General features: G+C 34.5%; 10 protein-coding genes across 10 annotated transcripts; 5 read left to right on the forward strand and 5 right to left on the reverse strand.

The window, feature by feature from the left end:
• Positions 1-63: 63 nt before the first annotated feature.
• Positions 64-1,416, forward strand: DFA_03624 (Ubiquitin-conjugating enzyme E2 4; the record flags this gene model as incomplete). The annotated part of the gene is made up of 5 exons (XM_004363169.1): positions 64-183; positions 407-484; positions 561-793; positions 1,170-1,222; positions 1,256-1,416. The coding sequence occupies 5 exons, from the start codon at positions 64-66 to the stop codon at positions 1,414-1,416; spliced, it is 645 nt and encodes a 214-aa protein (XP_004363226.1).
• A 203-nt stretch (positions 1,417-1,619) lies between these two features.
• DFA_03625 (uncharacterized protein) lies at positions 1,620-3,013 on the forward strand (the record flags this gene model as incomplete). Its single annotated transcript, XM_004363170.1, has 2 exons — positions 1,620-2,315; positions 2,405-3,013. The coding sequence occupies 2 exons, from the start codon at positions 1,620-1,622 to the stop codon at positions 3,011-3,013; spliced, it is 1,305 nt and encodes a 434-aa protein (XP_004363227.1).
• Positions 3,014-3,348: 335 nt separating this feature from the next.
• Positions 3,349-4,911, reverse strand: DFA_03626 (uncharacterized protein; the record flags this gene model as incomplete). Its single annotated transcript, XM_004363171.1, has 1 exon — positions 3,349-4,911. One exon carries the CDS (start codon positions 4,909-4,911, stop codon positions 3,349-3,351), a length of 1,563 nt encoding a protein of 520 aa, XP_004363228.1.
• A 362-nt stretch (positions 4,912-5,273) lies between these two features.
• On the reverse strand, positions 5,274-5,726 carry DFA_03627 (uncharacterized protein; the record flags this gene model as incomplete). Its single annotated transcript, XM_004363172.1, has 1 exon — positions 5,274-5,726. One exon carries the CDS (start codon positions 5,724-5,726, stop codon positions 5,274-5,276), a length of 453 nt encoding a protein of 150 aa, XP_004363229.1.
• Positions 5,727-6,000: 274 nt separating this feature from the next.
• tacc1 (transforming acidic coiled-coil-containing protein) lies at positions 6,001-8,572 on the reverse strand (the record flags this gene model as incomplete). Its single annotated transcript, XM_004363173.1, has 3 exons — positions 6,001-6,276; positions 6,354-6,560; positions 6,644-8,572. 3 exons carry the CDS (start codon positions 8,570-8,572, stop codon positions 6,001-6,003), a joined length of 2,412 nt encoding a protein of 803 aa, XP_004363230.1.
• Positions 8,573-9,029: 457 nt separating this feature from the next.
• fslJ-2 (G-protein-coupled receptor family protein) lies at positions 9,030-11,623 on the forward strand (the record flags this gene model as incomplete). Its single annotated transcript, XM_004363174.1, has 5 exons — positions 9,030-9,085; positions 9,249-9,292; positions 9,515-9,828; positions 9,893-10,761; positions 10,849-11,623. 5 exons carry the CDS (start codon positions 9,030-9,032, stop codon positions 11,621-11,623), a joined length of 2,058 nt encoding a protein of 685 aa, XP_004363231.1.
• A 201-nt stretch (positions 11,624-11,824) lies between these two features.
• On the reverse strand, positions 11,825-14,481 carry tpsA (glycosyltransferase; the record flags this gene model as incomplete). Its single annotated transcript, XM_004363175.1, has 6 exons — positions 11,825-12,448; positions 12,565-12,640; positions 12,679-12,699; positions 12,761-13,029; positions 13,123-13,404; positions 13,480-14,481. 6 exons carry the CDS (start codon positions 14,479-14,481, stop codon positions 11,825-11,827), a joined length of 2,274 nt encoding a protein of 757 aa, XP_004363232.1.
• Positions 14,482-15,380: 899 nt separating this feature from the next.
• DFA_03631 (WD40-like domain-containing protein) lies at positions 15,381-17,091 on the forward strand (the record flags this gene model as incomplete). The annotated part of the gene is made up of 2 exons (XM_004363176.1): positions 15,381-15,614; positions 15,694-17,091. 2 exons carry the CDS (start codon positions 15,381-15,383, stop codon positions 17,089-17,091), a joined length of 1,632 nt encoding a protein of 543 aa, XP_004363233.1.
• A 307-nt stretch (positions 17,092-17,398) lies between these two features.
• nagC (beta-N-acetylhexosaminidase) lies at positions 17,399-19,175 on the forward strand (the record flags this gene model as incomplete). The annotated part of the gene is made up of 3 exons (XM_004363177.1): positions 17,399-17,824; positions 17,912-18,271; positions 18,336-19,175. The coding sequence occupies 3 exons, from the start codon at positions 17,399-17,401 to the stop codon at positions 19,173-19,175; spliced, it is 1,626 nt and encodes a 541-aa protein (XP_004363234.1).
• Positions 19,176-19,374: 199 nt separating this feature from the next.
• On the reverse strand, positions 19,375-20,097 carry DFA_03633 (uncharacterized protein; the record flags this gene model as incomplete). The annotated part of the gene is made up of 2 exons (XM_004363178.1): positions 19,375-19,737; positions 19,819-20,097. The coding sequence occupies 2 exons, from the start codon at positions 20,095-20,097 to the stop codon at positions 19,375-19,377; spliced, it is 642 nt and encodes a 213-aa protein (XP_004363235.1).
• Between the last annotated feature and the right edge of the window lie 184 nt (positions 20,098-20,281).

Below are 20,281 nucleotides of genomic sequence, written 5' to 3' on the forward strand. Positions count from 1 at the left end.
TATCATTATCAACATTATACAACCACCAACAAACAGAAGACATAGTACAAGAAGAATATAGAAATGGCATCAAAGAGAATTAACAAGGAATTAAGTGATATAGCTCGCGACCCACCATCTAGCTGCAGCGCAGGTCCATCAGGAGAAGATTTATTCCATTGGACAGCTACTATAATGGGACCAGTAATTATCAATCTAAAAAAAGAACAAAAGAGAACAAGAAAGAAAGAAAGAGACTAGTTGTAAAACACCTAAATCAAAACAAAGATGATCAAATTTGATGTACTTTTTTTTTTTTAGATAGTGTTGTTCTCTCTCTATCTCCTTTCTTCTCTTTTTCCTCATCATTTTTACTTTATACTTTATACTTACAAACTTATATTTCTACTTTTTTCTTTTATTGTAGAAAGATTCACCATATGATGGAGGTATTTTCTTTTTAAATATTCATTTCCCAACAGACTACCCATTCAAGCCACCCAAAGTAAATATAACAAAATCTATTAACACCTATCAACATATAAACTAAAATTGATGATCATTTTTTTTTTTTTATATAGATTAATTTTACAACCAAAGTTTATCATCCAAATATTAATGCCAGCGGAAGTATTTGTTTGGATATTTTGAAAGAACAGTGGAGCCCAGCCTTGACAATACCAAAAGTTTTACTCTCAATTTGCGCTTTATTAACTGACCCAAATCCAGATGATCCCTTAGTTCCAGAAATTGCCCATCTTTACAAGTCAGACAAAGCTAGATTTGAAGCCACCGCCAAGGAATGGACTAGAAAGTAATTATCAACAAGACACTCAAAACAACTCTTTTTAAAATCATTTATTAATCTATTTCTCCTTTTCTTTATTTTTTTTTTAGATATGCCAATTAAAGTTTTAGTAGATAAACCAAATTGAATAAACAAATATTTTATCTGTTTATCTTTGTATTCACACACAGCAACAACTACAATACTATATATCATCAAAAAAGATGGTGATGAAAATAACATTTTTAAAATTATTTGTGTCATGTATCTATATATATATAGTTTGACTTATTTCCTGATTGAGTAGTTTTGTATGTGCGACCCCTTTTCTACTTTACTCGTTTTTGTGAGCAAGTCTTGGGTGAAGAGACACCCAAAAAAATTATTTTTTTTCACAAAAAAGGAAGAGTGAAAAGTCAGTTCTCTCTTTGCAAAACTTCATTATCTTTTCAAAAGGTATATAAAATCTACTTTAAAAGATTTAAATAGAAACAAATAGTAAAGTAAAGGAAGAAAGAGGTGTACAACAAACAGATATTATCACAGCGACCGATTATCTCAGCACATTGATGACAGAAACAAAAAGAGAGAGAGAGAGAGAGAGAAACGTCGTCGTCGTTTACTCGTCATACAATAGATTATCGAGATAATTCAAGCGATTCTGATAGAACATCACCATCCATATTGTCATTTTATATTATTGCTTTGTTGTTCTATATATCATTGTCATCACATTTTAACTCTTATTTGAATCAAAAGATCTATATCTTATTAACCAACAATCTTTTAAAACAAACAATCCACTTTTACTATTTAGATATCTATTCTTTAATCAACCTCAAAGTAGACAAGAATGAATTGGGCAGACGAGACTGAAAACGAAGAACTCGAGAGAGAGAGACTTCGTGAGATCGAAAGGGAGAATGCACCTGCTCAACAAGCTACTGAGCCATCAGTAGATGATCAACAAACAGCACCCGCTCAACAACAAGACGGTGATCAAAGAAGATCATCTGAACGTGACGAACGTGATAACAACAGCAACAACAACTATCGTAGTGGTGGCTATGAAAAGAACTATAACAGACAAGACGGCGGTTACAACAGAGGTGGTTACAACAATAACAGATACAACAACAATGACAACCGTAGACAAGATGGTGGTGGTTACAACAACAATAGATACAACAACAATGACAATCGTAGTGGTGGTAACTATGACAACCGTAGACAAGATGGTGGTGGTTACAACAACAACAGATACAACAACAATGACAATCGTAGACAAGATGGTGGTGGTTACAATAACAACAACAACAACAACAATAGATACCCAAGACGTGACAACTTTGACAATCAACCAAAATATGTTGTCATTCTCACTGGATTCGAGACTGAACCAACCAAAGACCAAATCTTTGATTTCATTTCCAACAGTGAAAAGGTCGGTCAAATCGAAGTATCGAATATGGAATTCACCCAAACTTCTGTTAGCATCGCATTAAAGAATGTCGAATCCTATCAAGCTTTGTTAGAAATTGATGGAGAGGTATGAAAATCAAACAAACAAACAATCACGACTATGAATCAATTACTTCTTTAAGATATTAACTATAACTTTTTTTAATTTTTTTAAAGATTTTCGAGGGCAAAACAATCTCTGCCAAGGGTCAAAGCACCAATAGATTCGCTGAGTACAAGCCACCAAGATACAACAACAACAATCAACAACAACAATCATCACACCCACAACACGCTCCATTTGGCCAACCACCATCGCACGAGAGAAAGTCAAATCCATTTGGCAATGCTACTCCAGTAGACACGGACAAAATTAACAGAGACAAAGAGGACAAGCCCCAAACATCCCAACCATCTCAACCACAACAACCACAAGTTGAGGAGCAAAAAACTACCGAACCATACAGACCCAAACAACAAGGACAACAAGGAGGATTCAGAAAATCAAATGATACTTTCAACAACAACAGAGGTGGAGATGTTCAAAGAAACGATAAGCCATTCAACAATAATCGTAAGGACTTTGGTGCCAACAAGAACAACACCCCAAGCAAGGGAGGTTTTGACAACATGAAGCCAAAGAAGCCACAAATGGACCAAGATGGTTGGACAACTACCAGCGGTAAAAAAGAAGCTGGAACTCCAGGAAAAATTGCCCAAGCTCCAGTTCCCAAAAAGGATACTCCAAACAACAAATTTGCTTCTTTGATGGAAGAAGACGATTAAACAAACAACCAACAACAACAACAACAATTAACCCACACACATCACACACATAACAACAGATAGCAATAACACTCAAGAACGAAATATTAGCAATTATTCACTATGCCTGCTGGCTTTCAATTAATGAATTCATTTCTTTCCTGTCATCAAAACAAATAATCACCAAAAAAAACTTAGAAAACCCAACAAAACATAAAAATAACCATATTGATAACAACAACAACAATAACTATTATTATATCCCTATTCACGAAATAACAATAAGAAATTCAATACATATATAAAATATTTTTTTTTACACTAAATTGATATCTACTATTTAATTATTATCCTATTTATTTATTTCCAAATAATGAAGTTAAAGATTTAACAATTGGAGTAATGAATTTTGAAGTTCTAAAGAAATAGGCAGAACAAACAGCAATTGCAATACTACCAAAAGCGATATACTTGTTGAGTGAGTTGTTGTTGTTGGCCAATTCTTTCTTCTTTGGTGATTGTTTGTCCTTGTTGTTGTTGTTTTTGGTTTCTGGTTCGGCATTTGGATTGTTGGCCTTGTTGAGTCTAGAGTTGGCATCTTCGAGATTCTTGAGAATATCGATATTGTTCTTGTCATATTCGAGGCCCTTGTGGTAGGCATCGATGGCCTCTTGGAAACGGTTGAGTTCGACGAGTGCCAAACCACGACGAATGTGTCCCTTGACCCAGTCTGGCTTCATCTCGATCGAGAGAATAGCGTCGCTGAGTGAACGTTCAAACATCTTTAACTTAAAGTAAGAGATGGAACGATTCGAGTAGATGGCGTGTGATGGCTTGCAGTTGATTGATTTGGTGTAACTTTCGATGGCTTCAGCATAGAAACTGTGCTTAAAGTACTCATTTCCTTCATTCTTGTAATATGTAGCCATGTCATCTTCAGAGAGTAGGTTTTCATCTGCTGGTTCTGGTGTAGCAACTTCTTCCTTTTTCGTCTCTTCCTTCTTTCCGTTCATTTGTGGTGTCTCTTGTTCTTGTTGTTTCTTTTCTTCTACGACTGGAGTAGTAGCGGTTGGTTCTTCTGTCTTGGTTTCTTCAACAACTGTTGGTTGTTCAACAACAGCTACTACTTCTTCTTCCTCTTCTTCTTCGACGGTTGGTTGTTCAACAACAGCTACCTCCTCCTCTACTGCTGCTGCTGGTTCTTCAACCTTGGGTTGTTCAACGACAGCCACTTCTTCTTCTTCAACTGTTGGTTGTTCTACAACAACTACTTGTTCTACTTGTTCGACTGCTGGTTCTTCTTCAACCTTTGGTTCTTCAACCTTTGGTTGTTCTTCTTGTTCAACAACAGCTACTTCCTCGACTGCTGCTGGTTCTTCTTCAACCTTTGGTTCTTCGACGACAGCGACTTCCTCTACTGTTGTTGCTGGTTCTTCAACCTTTGGTTGTTCTTCTTGTTCAACAACAGCTACTTCCTCCTCTACTGCTGCTGGTTCTTCTTCTTGTTGTTGTTCTACAGCAGCAACTTCTTCTTCTTGCTTGGTTTCCTCTACTTCTTCTGGTTCTTGTTCAACCTTTGGTTCTTCCTCTTGTTGTTCGACAACTTCTTCTTGTTTCTCTTCTTCAGTAGTGGCTGCGACAACTTCTTGTTCTTCTACTGCTTGTTCTTCTTCAACCTTTGGTTGTTCTTGTTGTTCTACTGATTTTTGTTCTGAGACTTGAGTGTCATTTTCATCAACAATAGTAGTAGTGGTGGTGTTTGGTTCTTCAATTTGTACGTCCATGATGTTGTTTTGTGTAGTGCTATTATTATTATTGCTATTTAAAAGAATATCTGCTTTCTTTGTTAACTCTGACAGTGTGTCTATGATTGATTCCTGTCTTTGCTGTAGAAGAGTGGTGTTACTAGTATCTGACATCAACAAACAAACATAAACAAAACAAATACAAATACAATCAGAGTTTTGAATGGGTTCGTCAACGACAAACTTTTTAATATCGCAATTTCTTTTTTTTTTTTTTAACTGCAAACCCAACTACACCTTGCAACTATCAAAGTAGTTAATCCGATCGGTTATATATATAATATCAAATGGGGTATGATCATTAATTTATTTTACAAATAGTGAAATTCTTCTTTACCCTAACCCAACAACACGTGTTATATAGTTTATAGTATATAATTTAAAAAATATAATCCAGGTGTCGGGCGGGCATGGATGTAAAAAAATACAAAAGGTGGAAATTTTTGGATTATTATTATTATTATTATTATTAGATTTTATCTACATGTTGTATGAGTTGAGAATCCAGTACTTCCTCCAGAACCGGAACCAGATCCACTGGTACTTGATTCATCCTTTTCATTATTTCCCTTTCCACCCAATCCAGAACCAGAATCACTTGTACTATCTGCTGGACCATCGCTAGTTGGTCTACATGATGTTGATGATACATGGGTTGAGAATCCGGTACTTCCTGCTTCTCCAGAATTTCCTGAACTTGACCCACTGCTTGCCGAGGCAGATCCACTGCTACTACTATCTCTTGTTGTTGATTCATGTGTTGAAAATCCAGTGCTTCCTGCAGATCCGGATCCAGATCCAGATCCTGAACCAGATCCTGAACCAGACCCACTAGTAGATACTGTTGAATGTGATTTTGTAGAGTTGGCAATACCAACCAATGATAAAATAACTACCAATAAGAATAATAAGATCTTAATTCTATTCATTTTCTGTTTATATATTTGTTTGATTTGATTATCTATCTGTTTTATAATTATACAAGTTTGATTTGTGCGAAATGAAATTGAAGTCGAGAGTTTGATATCTATGAATTTACAGACTCTTCCATTGTTCGAAAAGAAATATCGCTCTTCGAAATTTATTAAAATAAATATCTCAAATCAATTTTTTTAATCTTATCCATTAGGTCGATATTTTGTTGTTGTTATTATTAATATTTATTTCACATTTGGATGGATATATATCCAATGTCTCCATTTTTTAAGAATTCTTTTGAAGTTTAAAGATCAATTCATCACATAATTTAGCCAATTCTTCATTTTCTCTTTCTTTGGCTTGAAGTTTGTATTCCGACTTTGATAATTTGGCATTGAGAACAGCAACTTCCTTGGCGGCGACCTCCTTCAACTTTGTTAATTGTTCAGAGGCACTGTCCAATTTTTGTTCAGCGTGTGCTTTTAATGCACCAAATCTTGATACATGTAATTGGACATCCTTATTTAATTGTGCATTACTTTCTTTGAGTTCATGGTTTTCCTAAAAAAATATTTAATTAATCCTGTTAATAAAATTCATTTATAAAGACTATATTCTATTATTGATTGGTTGGTTACCTTTCTTAATCTATCATTATCAACCAAAGCTTCTTGTAATTTTTGGGTATTTTGATGTGATGGTGCAGGTTGCTCGATCATCTTTTTCATGGTTGATTCATAATGAGCAAGCATATTTCGAAGTGAGGAACAATTTCGTACTTCCTTGTCATATTTAACTTGGATATCTTCAAGTTCAAATGCAACAATAGCACTTTCATCTGAACACTATAGTAAATAAAAAATATTAATTAATATCACTTGTTCTTCTTTTCTTCTTTTTTGGATGTCCTTTTTTTTTGATATCATACTTGTTTAAGAATATCTTTTTTTAAAGTTTCCATCATACGATCAACATCCTCTTGTGAATAGATAGCATAGCCTGATGGTGGAGGAGGGTGTGATTGATAGTAGGAATTGGAATAGGTTGAATGGTACAAGTTGGGCGATGGTGATTGATGCGGTGAATAGTAGGCATTGTGAGGCATTGGATATGGAGGATAATGAGCTCCATGTTGAGGTGATGAATGTTCACGAGAGTTTAGACTATTGTAACCGACTTGGTGTGGTTGTGGTGGTACATTGTTGTTATGTTGGTTTGGATTATAAGATGATGTTGGTGGTGGTGATGTAATCAAATTTGGTGGAGATAATTGGTTAGACCCAGGTGGAGGGATTTGGAAATCTGCAAGTGAACTACTCGTCAAAGGTTGTGTTGGTGAGGGTATCTTGGTTGTAAATCCATTATTATTATCATGGCTATTATTATTTCCATTACTTGGTTTTAAAACTACCTCCAAATCAGATGTTGTTAATTCTTGTTGTGGTGGTGGTGGTGCATCATCTTCTTGATCCTCTTCTGGTTCATCGATTGGTTTAGGTTTAGATTGTTGTTGGTTTAGTTGCATTTTCATGGCTGCTCTTGCAGCATCACGTTCTTTTTCTTTTTCCAATCTTTGTCGTTCCTTTTCTTGTTGTTCTGGTGTCTCCTTTTTGGCCTTTAAATCGTCCTGTCTCTTTTTCTGTCGTTCTTGGAATCTCTTTTTGTCCTCCTCTTCCTTTTTCTTTCTCTCTGCTTCCCAGTCGACTTCAGGTTCACCACTTTCCTCTCTTTTCTTCTTTTCCTCCATTTCCAATCTTTCAAATTCGCGCTGCATCTCCAATTCCATTTGGCGTTGCCTCTCTTGTTGAATTTTTAATGCTTGTTGTGCTGCTCTTTCATAGGCCTCATCACTGTCTTCTTGTTGCGATGGAGGTGGAGATTTTGGTGGTGATGGTTGTTTCTCTTCCTCTTCTACCACTGGTTCTTCTTTTTTTGGTGGTTGAGAGGCAGCAGCTTTCTTTGCCATTTGTTGCTTCATTGCCTCTCTCTCGGCATCACGTTCCTTTTGTTTTTCCAATCTTTGTCTCTCCTTTTCCTCTTCTTCTGGTGTCTTTTTCTTTCCACCTCTCATTTCCTCTTGTTTCTTTTTCTGTCTCTCTTGGAATCTCTTTCTATCCTCTTCTTCCTTTTTCTTTCTCTCTGCTTCCCAGTCGACTTCAGGTTCACCACTTTCCTCTCTTTTTTTCTTTTCTTCCATTTCCAATCGTTCAAATTCACGTTGCATTTCCAGTTCCATTTGACGTTGTCTTTCTTGTTGTACACGTTGTGCTTCTTGAGCTCTTCTTTCATACTCTTTGTCTTCGTCTTCTTCCTCTGCCAAATTTTCCAAGTGTTGTGGTGGTGATGCAACATGTTGGGTTGTCAATGGTTTAGGTTCTACCTCTGGTTCTGGCTTTGGTTCCTCTTGTTTTGGTGGTGGTTGAGAAACAGCAGCTTGTTTGGCCATTTGTTGTTTCATTGCTTCTCTTTCAGCATCACGTTCCTTTTGTTTAGCCAATCTCTTTTTTGCTTCTTCGTCTACTTGACCTGGTTTCTTGCCACGGTTCATAATCTCTGCTCTACGTTGACGTTGTTTCTCTTCTGCTTCAAGTCTTCTTTGTTCAATCTCTTCGTCGGTGATCTGAGGAGCACCACCAGCTTCTTTCTCCAATCTTTCAAATTCACGTTGCAACTCCAACTCCATTTGACGTTGCCTCTCTTGTTGAAGACGTTGTGCTTCCTTTGCTATTCTTTCATATTCCTCCTCTTCGTTTGGTGGTTGTGATGGTTTAGCACTTAGATTATTAATGTCCAATCTACCAGCAGCAATCTCTGCTTTGAATGAATCGTAATCAGCATCATTGTCGTCGTCCAACATAATGCCATCATTCTCCAGTTCATATCTCTCCTTGAACTGATTTAGTTTGTTGATATCATTCAGAAACGATGCCATAACTAACTATCTATCTATCTAAACAAATTCTTTTACATGCACTCTATATCTATTACTATTGTTCTCCTGTCTATCTATCTATCTATCTATCTTTTAGTTATATATAATACAATATCTTTCTCATTAGTAATGAAAGCATGCCTGTCTCTCTAAACACCAATAAATTAGTTTTTTTATTAATTTTTTTTTTGGTGAAGATCTTCGCTTTGAGCTCCCAAGAAACTTTTATTCATTATTACTTTTTTACTGTATCTCTCTTTGAAAGATGTATATTATATATAACATCCAAATTATCTTTATTCATTCACTTATAGAAATAAATCCTATAATGGAATCTTAAAGATAGAATGACATCTTCAAATAATAATAATAATAAGATAGAATGATTTCTTCTTCACCAAGACAATCAATCATGAAGAAGAACATATTAATGTTAATGTTAGTAATGAATATTGGCAATGCAGTTTAACTAATTATCAATCACATGACAATATTATGTGTTATTTGGGTATCGATATTCAAAGGGCGATCACTTAAACGCGCCAAGCAAAGACACAAGATATTTTGGATAACCAGGCTAATTTTTGTTTTTTTATCCTAGTTCGGCGACGGTTTTCGATGTTGCCCGAATCCTCCGTACGGATTGTGAGGCTTTTTGAATCTCACCACCTTAATCGTGAGCTAAAGGAGCCTCTCTCCTCTCATCAACAAAGATTCATTTTTTTAATTCATATTTATAAATATATAAAAAGAGATAATTAAATTAAACCAATCATCCTATGCGCATACAAAGATTAATCGCTACCACATTCTCATCAATATTATTATTACTATTATGTTGTTATCATAATATTATCATTACTCTAGCAGCTGCACCTAAATATCAAGCTATAGATCTTGGAGCAACATGTCAGATTTATAAAGGTGATTTACCAGATCAACCACTTTGCAATGGTTTTTTATCCAATCCAAGTATGTTAACCTCACAATTGTGCATTACCCAAAAGTTTAAATCAATCACTATACTAACAAACTACAATCTTGAAGATTCAATCTATATAAATTCAACATCTACACAGGAATCTATTCAACAATTTGGTTTGTTTGTTCGATCGAATTTGATGATAATTGGAACTGACTCTTGTAAAGTGCCAAGTACATTTGCTTTTATTTGTGCCTATGTATGTAGACTTATACCTCCAACTTTATTATTGTGTATTAATATATTGTGTTATTTTATTATAGTTATTCCCAGAATGTATAGAATATCCAGATCCAAACAATTCAAGTAGGATATTGGCATTACAACAACCAGCCTGTTTTGATGATTGCAGTGAAACGGCAGATGTTTGTGGTGTTGGAGGATTACTACCTTGCTCGAGTTCCATTACTTATAATAATCTGACATATCCTAGATTCCCAACCAACGCAACTCTCTATGATTTGACTCCATATGGTGGTAGTGCCAATTATTTGGTCAATTGTTTAGACACTAGTCAAATCGGATCAAATAGTACCGTACAAAAGTGTGATCAGCCACTCATATATTACAATTCATCGGATCGACAAAGAGACGAGGATTTAGGATACCAATTTACTTATGGTAACTCAACTTGTGTAGTAGCTTGTCCAGCACCTATTTACGAATACAAAATATGGAAGAATCTGTACACTTTAAGCGATATACTATCCATTTTATCAATGTTTTTAATCCTTTTCCTCATTGTAACGTATGGGTTGATCAATCCAAAGATCAAAAGATTCGATAAGATCAATTTGGCATTGATGACATCAATCTTTTTCCATGCATTTTCAGGTGCCCTTCAAGCATTTAATGGATCGGAAAAAACACTCTGTCCCGAACCAAACAGATTTGCATCACATACTGACGGAGTATGTGTCGCCTCTGCCTTTATTCTTCATGTAGCCTCACTTTATGTTGTACAATGGTGGGCAGTCATGTCATTCGAGGTGCTTTGGGCAATTAGAGAAGTTGGAAAGGGTCGAAAAGATCCATGGTGGTTTTATGTTGTTGGTACTAGTATCATAGCATGGGTTCCACCTATTGCAAGTATTGTAAATAATAATTATAGAGGTGGTGCTCCAAATACTTTGTAAGAAGAAGAAGAAGAAGACAAGACTAGACAATCAATCATTATTATTTATTTTACTTATTTATTTATTTATTTATTTTTATTTAGTTGTTGGTTATCAACACATACTTATCAAGTAGGAGCATTTTGGGTACCAATGGGTATATTCCTTGGATTAGGTGGTTTATTCATGTTGGGATTGATGAGAGAGATTTATATTATTATATCTGCCAACCTTGGTGCAACACAACGAACAAGATTAGATATTTTAAAGTTGGAGATCAAACCTATACTCAGTCTAGTGATGTATTTTTCAATTCTTCTTTATCTTTTTATATATGACCAATGGATTCAAGCACATAAAGATGAATACAAGGCAGAGATACCCGATTGGGTGAATTGTTTGACTAATCCACAAGTGGTGGACAAGACAACGTGTGTTATTGGTGGACCTCCCATCGCGTCACTTGGCTATTTTATTTATTGTATACGTGTATTTGGAATATACGCATTCCTCATTTACGGAATCTCAAAGAAAACAGTTTCCATTTGGAAACATAATTATATTGTATTGGTTATCAGCAAGAAACTCGAACAAATGTCATTGGCATCCACAACTCAAGTTACTAACAGTGGTGTAACTGGAAGTACTGGGTTTGTCTCTGGTGCCAGCGTAGTATCAGAGTCTACACAATCACAGAATCCTTTCCCATCAGCTCCAACTGGACGTAGAAATTCAAATGATTCCTTTTCAATTTCTCATAGTGACTCTGATTCAGATGATATTGAAATGGGTACTACTTTTGTTGAAGTTCATCATTTACCCCAAGAGGAACAAGAATCATCAGATAATCAACCCGATCAACAACAATCTTCAGATTAAAACTACTGTTATTGTATATTTTTTTAAAATTAATCCAAATCATAAACTATTTTTTTTATTTATATTATTATTATTATTATTATTATTATCTATATGTTAACATTGTTGACTTTTTTTTGTTGAATTGGAAGTTGATGTCCTTTTTTTTTTTTAGTTTTTCTTTTCTTTTTTTTTTTCTTTTTTCTTCTCTACTCCTTTCTTTTATGGTTTAGCTTCAGCAGCATTTGTTGCATTTTCAACAAGATGTTGTAATAATTCTCTTACCTCTGATGGATCAGAAAGGTAAAAGTTCTCCTTATTGCTCTTTCTTCCAACAGACACAGTAAAGATTTCTCCATTGTCTAGATTTGGTAATTCACTTGGATGGATTTGAGTGTCACCGACTAGCAAAACAAAATCTAATCCCCTTGGAATAGAGTCCATGATGACTCTACGCATTGATGTGGTTGGATTGATATTGTACGATCTAACACCAAGTGTCTTGTCACCAACAATTACATCCAATGGGAGGTTGTCTAGATGGAGATGCAACTCTCTTGCTTGAATAGATCCAAAGATGGGATCAGCGTTTCTATAGTGCCATGTAAACAACATTTCCTTTTCTTCAAAGAACGATCCAGGTGTTCTCAGAGCAAAGTATTTAAAAAGAGGACGAATGGTTTCCTTCCAGCTAGAGTCCAACGATGGACACATTTGATCCCATTCCTTTGATCCAGGTTGTTTAACAAAACATCCATATTCAGCAGACAAACCAACATCAACATCTGCAAACCATTCACCCAATGTTTTCTTATCTCTACCACTAAGTAAATAAACTTCATTTGACTAAAATATAAATAGAAAAGAAATAAGAAGAATAATTAATAAATTGTTATTGATTGATGATTGTTGGGAAATTTAAAAAAACAATATATATTTGTTTTTTTTTCTTTTTATCTTACAACACGTACTGGATCGGAACTCAAAGTCTTTAAAGAATTGATTAAATCTTGAGGTGGTTTACAAAGTGATGGAATACTTGAATATGGAATCAAAGTACCATCATATGCAAATACCAATAATCTTTTTTACTTCTCCTATAAAATAAAATGATATTAATAATAAAGAAATGGATTAATTATCTTATTTTTAACATACTTGAAAGCTTCAATGACACCATTGGTATTTAATTTTGGAATTGAAATGATTCTCTCAGCTTGATGACTTGCTTTAAATAATTCTCTTACAAATCCATTACCCCAATGTGATGCAGTATGTCTTGTGATATAATTTGATAACATTTGATGTTTATCCTCTCTTTCATGTGCTGGCATTGTGTCATCACATAATGAATTGTGAATCGAGTCTGCCAAATCCTCTGTATTCCATGGATTTATTAAAACTGCTCCACTAAGTGATTGAGCCGCCTAAATAAATCAAATCAAAATAAATTAAAATATAAATTAGTATAATTAATGAAATTGGTTTGATAATATTATATTTTTTTTTTGTTTACATACACCAGTAAATTCACTAAGAATTAAAACACCTTTTTTATCAGTTTGACTGACAATATATTCTTGAGCTACTAGATTCATACCATCACGAATGGAAGTGATTAAAGCAGCATCTGCAATATTGTATAGTGCTGTCAATTCAGTTGAATCAACCGATTGGAAGAGATAATGAATTGGACTGTACCCAAGAGTACCATAGGTACCATTGATTCTACCAACCAATTCTTCAACATCCTTTTTAAGTTTTTGGTATTCTTCAACATCTTGTCTTGATGGTACTGCAACCTAGATTGAATAAAATAAAGAATCGATTAGAAAAGGTATATATTTTAATGTTTGTTTGTTTGTTTGTTTACCTACTTGAATTAAAACCAATTTACCTTTCCAATCTGGATATTTTTGGAATAATCTTTCCATTGCTTGTAATTTTTGAGGTAAACCTTTGATATAGTCAAGACGATCGATACCAATCAACACCTTCATACCAGAGAATGATTGTTTGAGTTCGAGGATACGTTCTTTGACCTTGTCGGTTTTCAACATTTCAAAGAACTTGTCTGGGTCAATGCCAACGGGAAAGACACCGACTGAAACAAACTTGTCATTTAGATAGACACCATTGGGAGATGTCTCAAGTCCGACTATTCTTGTACACGCCTTTAAAAAGTGTCTTGCATAGTCATAGGTGTGGAACCCGATGAGATTGCTATTGAGCACACCCATGAGGATCTCTTTACGACATGGGAGGACACGGAAGATTTCAGATGATGGGAATGGAATATGGAGAAAGAATCCAATACGAGCATCGGGACTACTGGTACGAACCAACTCTGGCAACAGCATTAAATGGTAGTCGTGTACCCACACCAAATCGTTTGGTTGCAATAGACCGAGGACAACCTTGGAGAACTCCTTGTTGGCTTCGACATAGCTATTCCAAATATTGTCGTCATAGTCGAGATCGCCTGGCAAGTAGTGGAAGAGTGGCCACAACACTGCATTGGAGAAGCCATTGTAGTGCTCGTTGGCCACCTTTTCGTCGAGATAGACGGGTATGCAGTTGTGTTTTTCCATGAGCATCTTGTTGATTTGTGGACGGTCTGCTTCGTCAATTTCACTGCCAATCCATCCGACCCACACGAAATTGTTGCTCTTTAGTCCAGACAGCGCTGCGACGAGGCCACCTGAACTCATCTTACTGGTCCATACTCCATCGTCCTCCTTTTTCAATGAAACAGGCAGTCTATTCGACACTACTATAATTCTATAATCCTCACCAAATTCTACACTTGGTGAAAGACATGATGTACTTGAACTAGTTGTATTATTTAATCCATTACTTGATCTTATACTATCTACCATTATTATTATTTATTATTATTTATTAAATATTATTTAAATTTGATTGTTTGTTGCTTATATTAAAAATTAGACTAGCAAGTAATATTATATTATTTCTCTTTTTTGACTGAAGATTATGATGATTGATGTTAAAGTATAAATTTATATAAATAAATAAATATTTTATCTTATCTACTACTATCACTTCACTTTATCTTTCCAGTTTCACGTGTATGTTATAATCTATTTTTCTCTATTCAATATTATTATTATTATTATTATTATTATTATTATGAATAATGATTGATTGAATGAATGAGACAGTGGTAGTAGTAGTGAGTGGTAGTAGTATCGCGAATGAATGAAGGTAATTTAAATTATTATAAATATTTATTATACTGTGAGTAGTCGTCGATGCAGTCAGTAGTTCACACACCACAAATATATTTTATATTATTATTATTATTACTATTATCATTCATTCGAATGAACCAACCCCCTAAGAGGAGGATAGAGATATTGTTTCTAATAATCACATTGGCGATCAAAGATGACCAGTATTGCCTTTTATGAACATGTTAATATGATTTACGAATGAAACTCAGGCGTGTTTGAGGAGTGTAAAAAGGCAGATGCGTTCAATTAATAAAAAGAAAGGTCAGAATATTCCTTTTATTATTACTTTTAATAAATCTTGTGTGATATAAATATATTTATAAATTCACAAACTCGGTTCAATATTACTCTTGTGAAGAATACATTCATTGATGAATAGTATAGTGAATAAATTAAATTAATTAAAATTAATCACATGATACACCCTCCGATTATGGGATTTTAGAATGAAATAATAAACATTCCTTTTTCGAGTAATGAGTTCATTTGAGTATATATATATGTAAAGATAGAGATAGTAGAGTATGAGTTATAGAAACCCTTTTTCTAATTTATCAAACACCGCTCCAACAACCACAGCAACAACAAACAAGACAGCATCACCTACCTTGACAAGTGTAAAGCTTGGTGGTTTGTTGTGGAATGATACTTGTTGTGGATTGGAGGGTCAAGAATCGTTTATTCACGATGAGACATCACCAGAGGAGAGTCGTTTTGAGGCACTTCAATCATTGGCTAATGGTCAAATAGATCAATATGTATGTATTATTGAAACAATCATCTGATGACAATTTGTAGGCCGTTTCTAACCATCATCTTTGGTTTAACCACGTATAGAGACATAAATTTAATAGTAAAGAAGCAGAAAAGAAAGCAATATTTGAAGAATTCAATAGAGATCAACATGGAGTGATGGCAAAGTTAAAGAATAATATGCAATCACTTACTACCTTTGGAAGTGCAATACCACAACAACAGACTACTGTATTTGGTCAGGCAGCGACATCGTCTGCATTTGGTTCACAACCATCAACATCTGCATTTGGTTCGCAACCATCAACATCTGCATTTGGTTCACAACCATCGGCGTTTGGGAATACCTCTGCATTTGGTCAACCTTCTTCAGGTGGTGTGTTTGGTTCGTCAGGTGCATCAAGTAATCCAACAGAATCGGTGTTTGGATCGACACCAGCATCAGCATTTGGTTCACAACCATCAACATCTGCATTTGGTGGTGCCAATACCTCTGCATTTGGTCAACCATCTACATTTGGGGGATCTCCTACCACTGGCAATCCATCAGTATTTGGATCGTCACCAACATCGGCTTTTGGACAACCATCAACACCGACATCAGCGTTTGGATCAACACCAACATCAGCATTTGGACAACAATCGACATCAACATCAGCATTTGGACAACAATCAACACCAACATCAGCTTTTGGGTCAACTACGCCATTTGGTTCAACATCATCATCAACACCATTTGGTCAACCTCCTTCTACACCACCATTTGGGTCTAGTAATCCTACGGGGTCGGTGTTTGGTGGACAACAACAGCAACAGCCATCTCCATTTGGTGTGACAAGTACTCCTTCAACAGGATCGGTATTTGGGGGACAGCAACAACAAACGGTATCACCCTTTTCATCGGGAGGTGGAGGTTCAGTATTTGGTGGACAGCAGCAAACTTCTACACCTTTTTCAAATCCAACCAACTCTGGAGGCACTGTGTTTGGACAAACACCATCCACGCCATCACCATTTGGCACAACCAACCCAACAAGCTCTGGAGGAAGTGTATTTGGACAAACACCATCCACACCATCACCATTTGGCACTAATCCAACCAATAATAATAATCCAACAAGTGTATTTGGACAACAAACACCATCCACTCCATTTGGCACTAATCCAACTGTCTTTGGACAACAACAACAACAACAAACCTCTCCATTTTCAAATAATAATACATCCTCTTCGGTGTCTCCATTCCAACCTGGACCCTCACCTTTTTCCAATACCAATACATCCACAACCTCTCCTCCATCATCACCATTTGTTCCAACAACTAATAATAATAATAATATTCAATCCACGACACCTTTATCAACAAACTTTAAAATGCCAACCACTACACCATCAGAGATTGATATTGAGAAATTCAGAGCACTTAGTTTCACACTTTTTGACATTCCTGAAATGCCACCTCCACGCGAACTTATTTTTTAAATTAATACAATGGATACTAGTATGGATAAATAATATTATCTCTATTACTTTTCTGTTCATCTGTACATACAAACAAAAAAACCTTACAACCTGGTATTCATTCACCCACCACACCACAATTTTTTTTTTCCAAACTTTTCCATGTTTTTCTTTTATATTTTTTTAAACTCTCTATTCCTCCATGCCCATGATATCATATGTTTTAAACAAATAATTATATGAATTTCATTTATCCATTTAAGTAAAACAAACAATAATAATTCTAAAAAAGTGTTTTAGAAAAATATATTTTTTTTTCACAAAAAGAATGGGAAAGCTATTTAAATCATCACCATTCCAAAGGTTTCCATCATCAGCAATATTTAGTACCAAGATTCTGGGAATTGCGGTATTCACTATATTCTTTGTATTGGTAATGGTCAATCAAATAGAAATGGTCATCAATTCACATCAATTCATTCCACTTCCATCCAATCAGTGGTCACATATAAGAATAGTACCTCTACCGATGAATGTGACCAATGGAACCGACGTCTATTTCCTTCATGACACATTCACCTTTGAAACAACCTCTTCAAGTAAAATATTAAAATCTGCAATCCAAAGATACCATTCTCTCATCTTTACACAACAAACATCCAATGGTATCGATAGTTCATTCGATCCATTAAATGATAAAATAGCCGGATTTAATTTGACTGATAATACAAATATTAATCCAAATTTTATAAATGTATGATGAAACATAAAAATATTGATATTAATATAGATGGATGGATATATAATTAACATTTTATTTTATTTTGTTTATTATATATAGAAATTGGTTATTAATATAATATCAAAAGATGAAACATTACAATTGGGGATGGATGAAAGTTATAGTTTACTATTAGAGACAAAGGGATTCGAGTTGAATGCCAAGACGGTATTTGGTGCTTTGAGAGGGTTAGAATCATTTTCACAAATGATAGAATACAGTCGATTCAATACTGCATCCTCTTACTTTATTCAACATTGTCCTTGGAGGATATTTGACAAACCACGATTCCAACATAGAGGAACTCTCTTGGATACATCCAAACAATATATTCCTATCCAAGCCATACAATCTTTTATCGATGCTCTTTCCTATTCAAAATTTAATGTATTTCATTGGCATTTAATAGTTGGTTCACAAGTATGTTGATTCATAGCAAACCTAAATTATTTATATTTCTAACCAATAATTATTATTTTTAAAGAAAACACAAAGTAATAACCAAACGTATAGTCACAGTGAAATTAAAACAATTGTAGAATACGCAAAAGAAAGAGGTATTAGAGTACTTGTAGAAGTGGATATGCCAGCAGCAGGTCAAAAATGTAATATTGCATTTGACTCATCAACAGACGAACCATACGAATTAGCATTGGGATTAATGAAAGAGACAAGACATTTATTTCCAGAGAATTTAATACATTTTGGAAGATACAAAGAGAATATGGTATGCAACGATGACAAAGATTCTTCAGAGGAAATTAAAAAAGATAGGATCGATAAAACAAATACCGGTGTATGGGAATTCTTTCAAAGTAAAATAGTTGATTATATTCTTCAACAAGAGAATCAAGAGAGATCACCTGTATTGTGGCAAATGGATGATGATGATGATAATGACAACAACAACCTCTTGTCGATCGAAAATGATGAAAGTTTAATTCCAAAACAAGTTATACTTCAAATCAATCAATTATCAACTTTACAACGAGCCATTGAAAATGGGTATCGAGTGATTGCTTCCAATTCATTTGGTGGTTTAAATCAAACTTGGCAATCATTATACAATAATGACTTTACAGTTAATATAACTAATTCAGACCAACTTGCTAGAGTATTGGGTGGTGAAACGAATATGGAAATCACCCAGGTTGTCATAGATGATGACAAAAAGAGTATCATTTCACAAGATTGGATCACTAGAAATGCCGCAGCAGCTGAGAGATTATGGTCGCCTCCTTGTATCAACGGTGCCGATTTAGAAAGAGACGTAGAACCTCGTTTAGAAAGATTCCAATTACTTTTAATGTCAAGAGTTAATTAATAATAATAATAATAATATTTTTTTTTCACAAGTAAATAAAAATGATGATATTTTTAAACAGAAATAATAATATTATTACAAACAACCATACTGTGGTAGGTGTTCTGTTCATATTAATAATGTAAAGTTTGTTCTACTACAATACTTTGTTAGACCCTTAATTTTACAATATATTTATTTATTAATTCCATTTTTTACTCTATTGTTCATCTTTAATTTTTTGATTAATATAATTGGTTATATAGTCTTTTATGGATTGACAATTATCACCTTTGAAAGCACTGATTTCGAGATATTGTAAACCTTTTTGATTGGCAAATGTTTGTGCCTGTTCAAATGATATGGCTCTCTCTCTGACAGACTCTTTGACTAGATCCAATTTATTGCCAATGATGAGGATATTGGGTGCTACCGTATTTATTTGAGGTTGTTGTGCCTCACTTAACCAATTAGGCAAATTTGTAAATGAAACATCAAATGTTATATCGTACACCACAAAGATGAAATCTGCTGATCGATAATATGAAAATGGCAATTTACCACCAAATCTTTCTTGTCCAAGCTTTAAAGATAGATAGATACATATATATGTTAGACTAATCTTATAACCTAACCTTTTTTTCATTATGTGTATTATACATACAGAATCGAAAAAATGAACATTAACCTCTTGATTGTTTAAACAATTGAGTGTAAGATTTGAAGGTTTTACATATCTGTTTCCAATAGATGTTACTGATTGACCAGTTAATTGATGCTCTATTGTTGATTTACCACTACCGAGATCACCGACAATCGCTACCTTGAATAGTGTTCTACCTTTGAATTGAGTACTACCATAATGATTCTTTTCTTTTGGAATTTCAACTTGTTGTTGTTGATCTTTTGCACTTGTACTACCGCTACCACTTTTACAACTCATTTCTTATATTATTCTTCTTCTCGGTCGTTTACTGTTATTATTATTGACTTAAGTCATAGAATTGATTTGATGACGTTTTAAACAAGCCAAGACCATGGTCAATAAATATCTCTCTTTTTTATTTACATGTTTTAAAAAAGAGAGGAAAATGATCTTTCGAAACCAAGAACTCTTTTTTACTTTA

The sequence above is a fragment of the Cavenderia fasciculata genome (genome assembly GCF_000203815.1).
Source record: "Cavenderia fasciculata unplaced genomic scaffold Scf_Dfasci-G-b-205a01.r1-3, whole genome shotgun sequence".
NCBI lineage: Eukaryota > Evosea > Eumycetozoa > Acytosteliales > Cavenderiaceae > Cavenderia > Cavenderia fasciculata.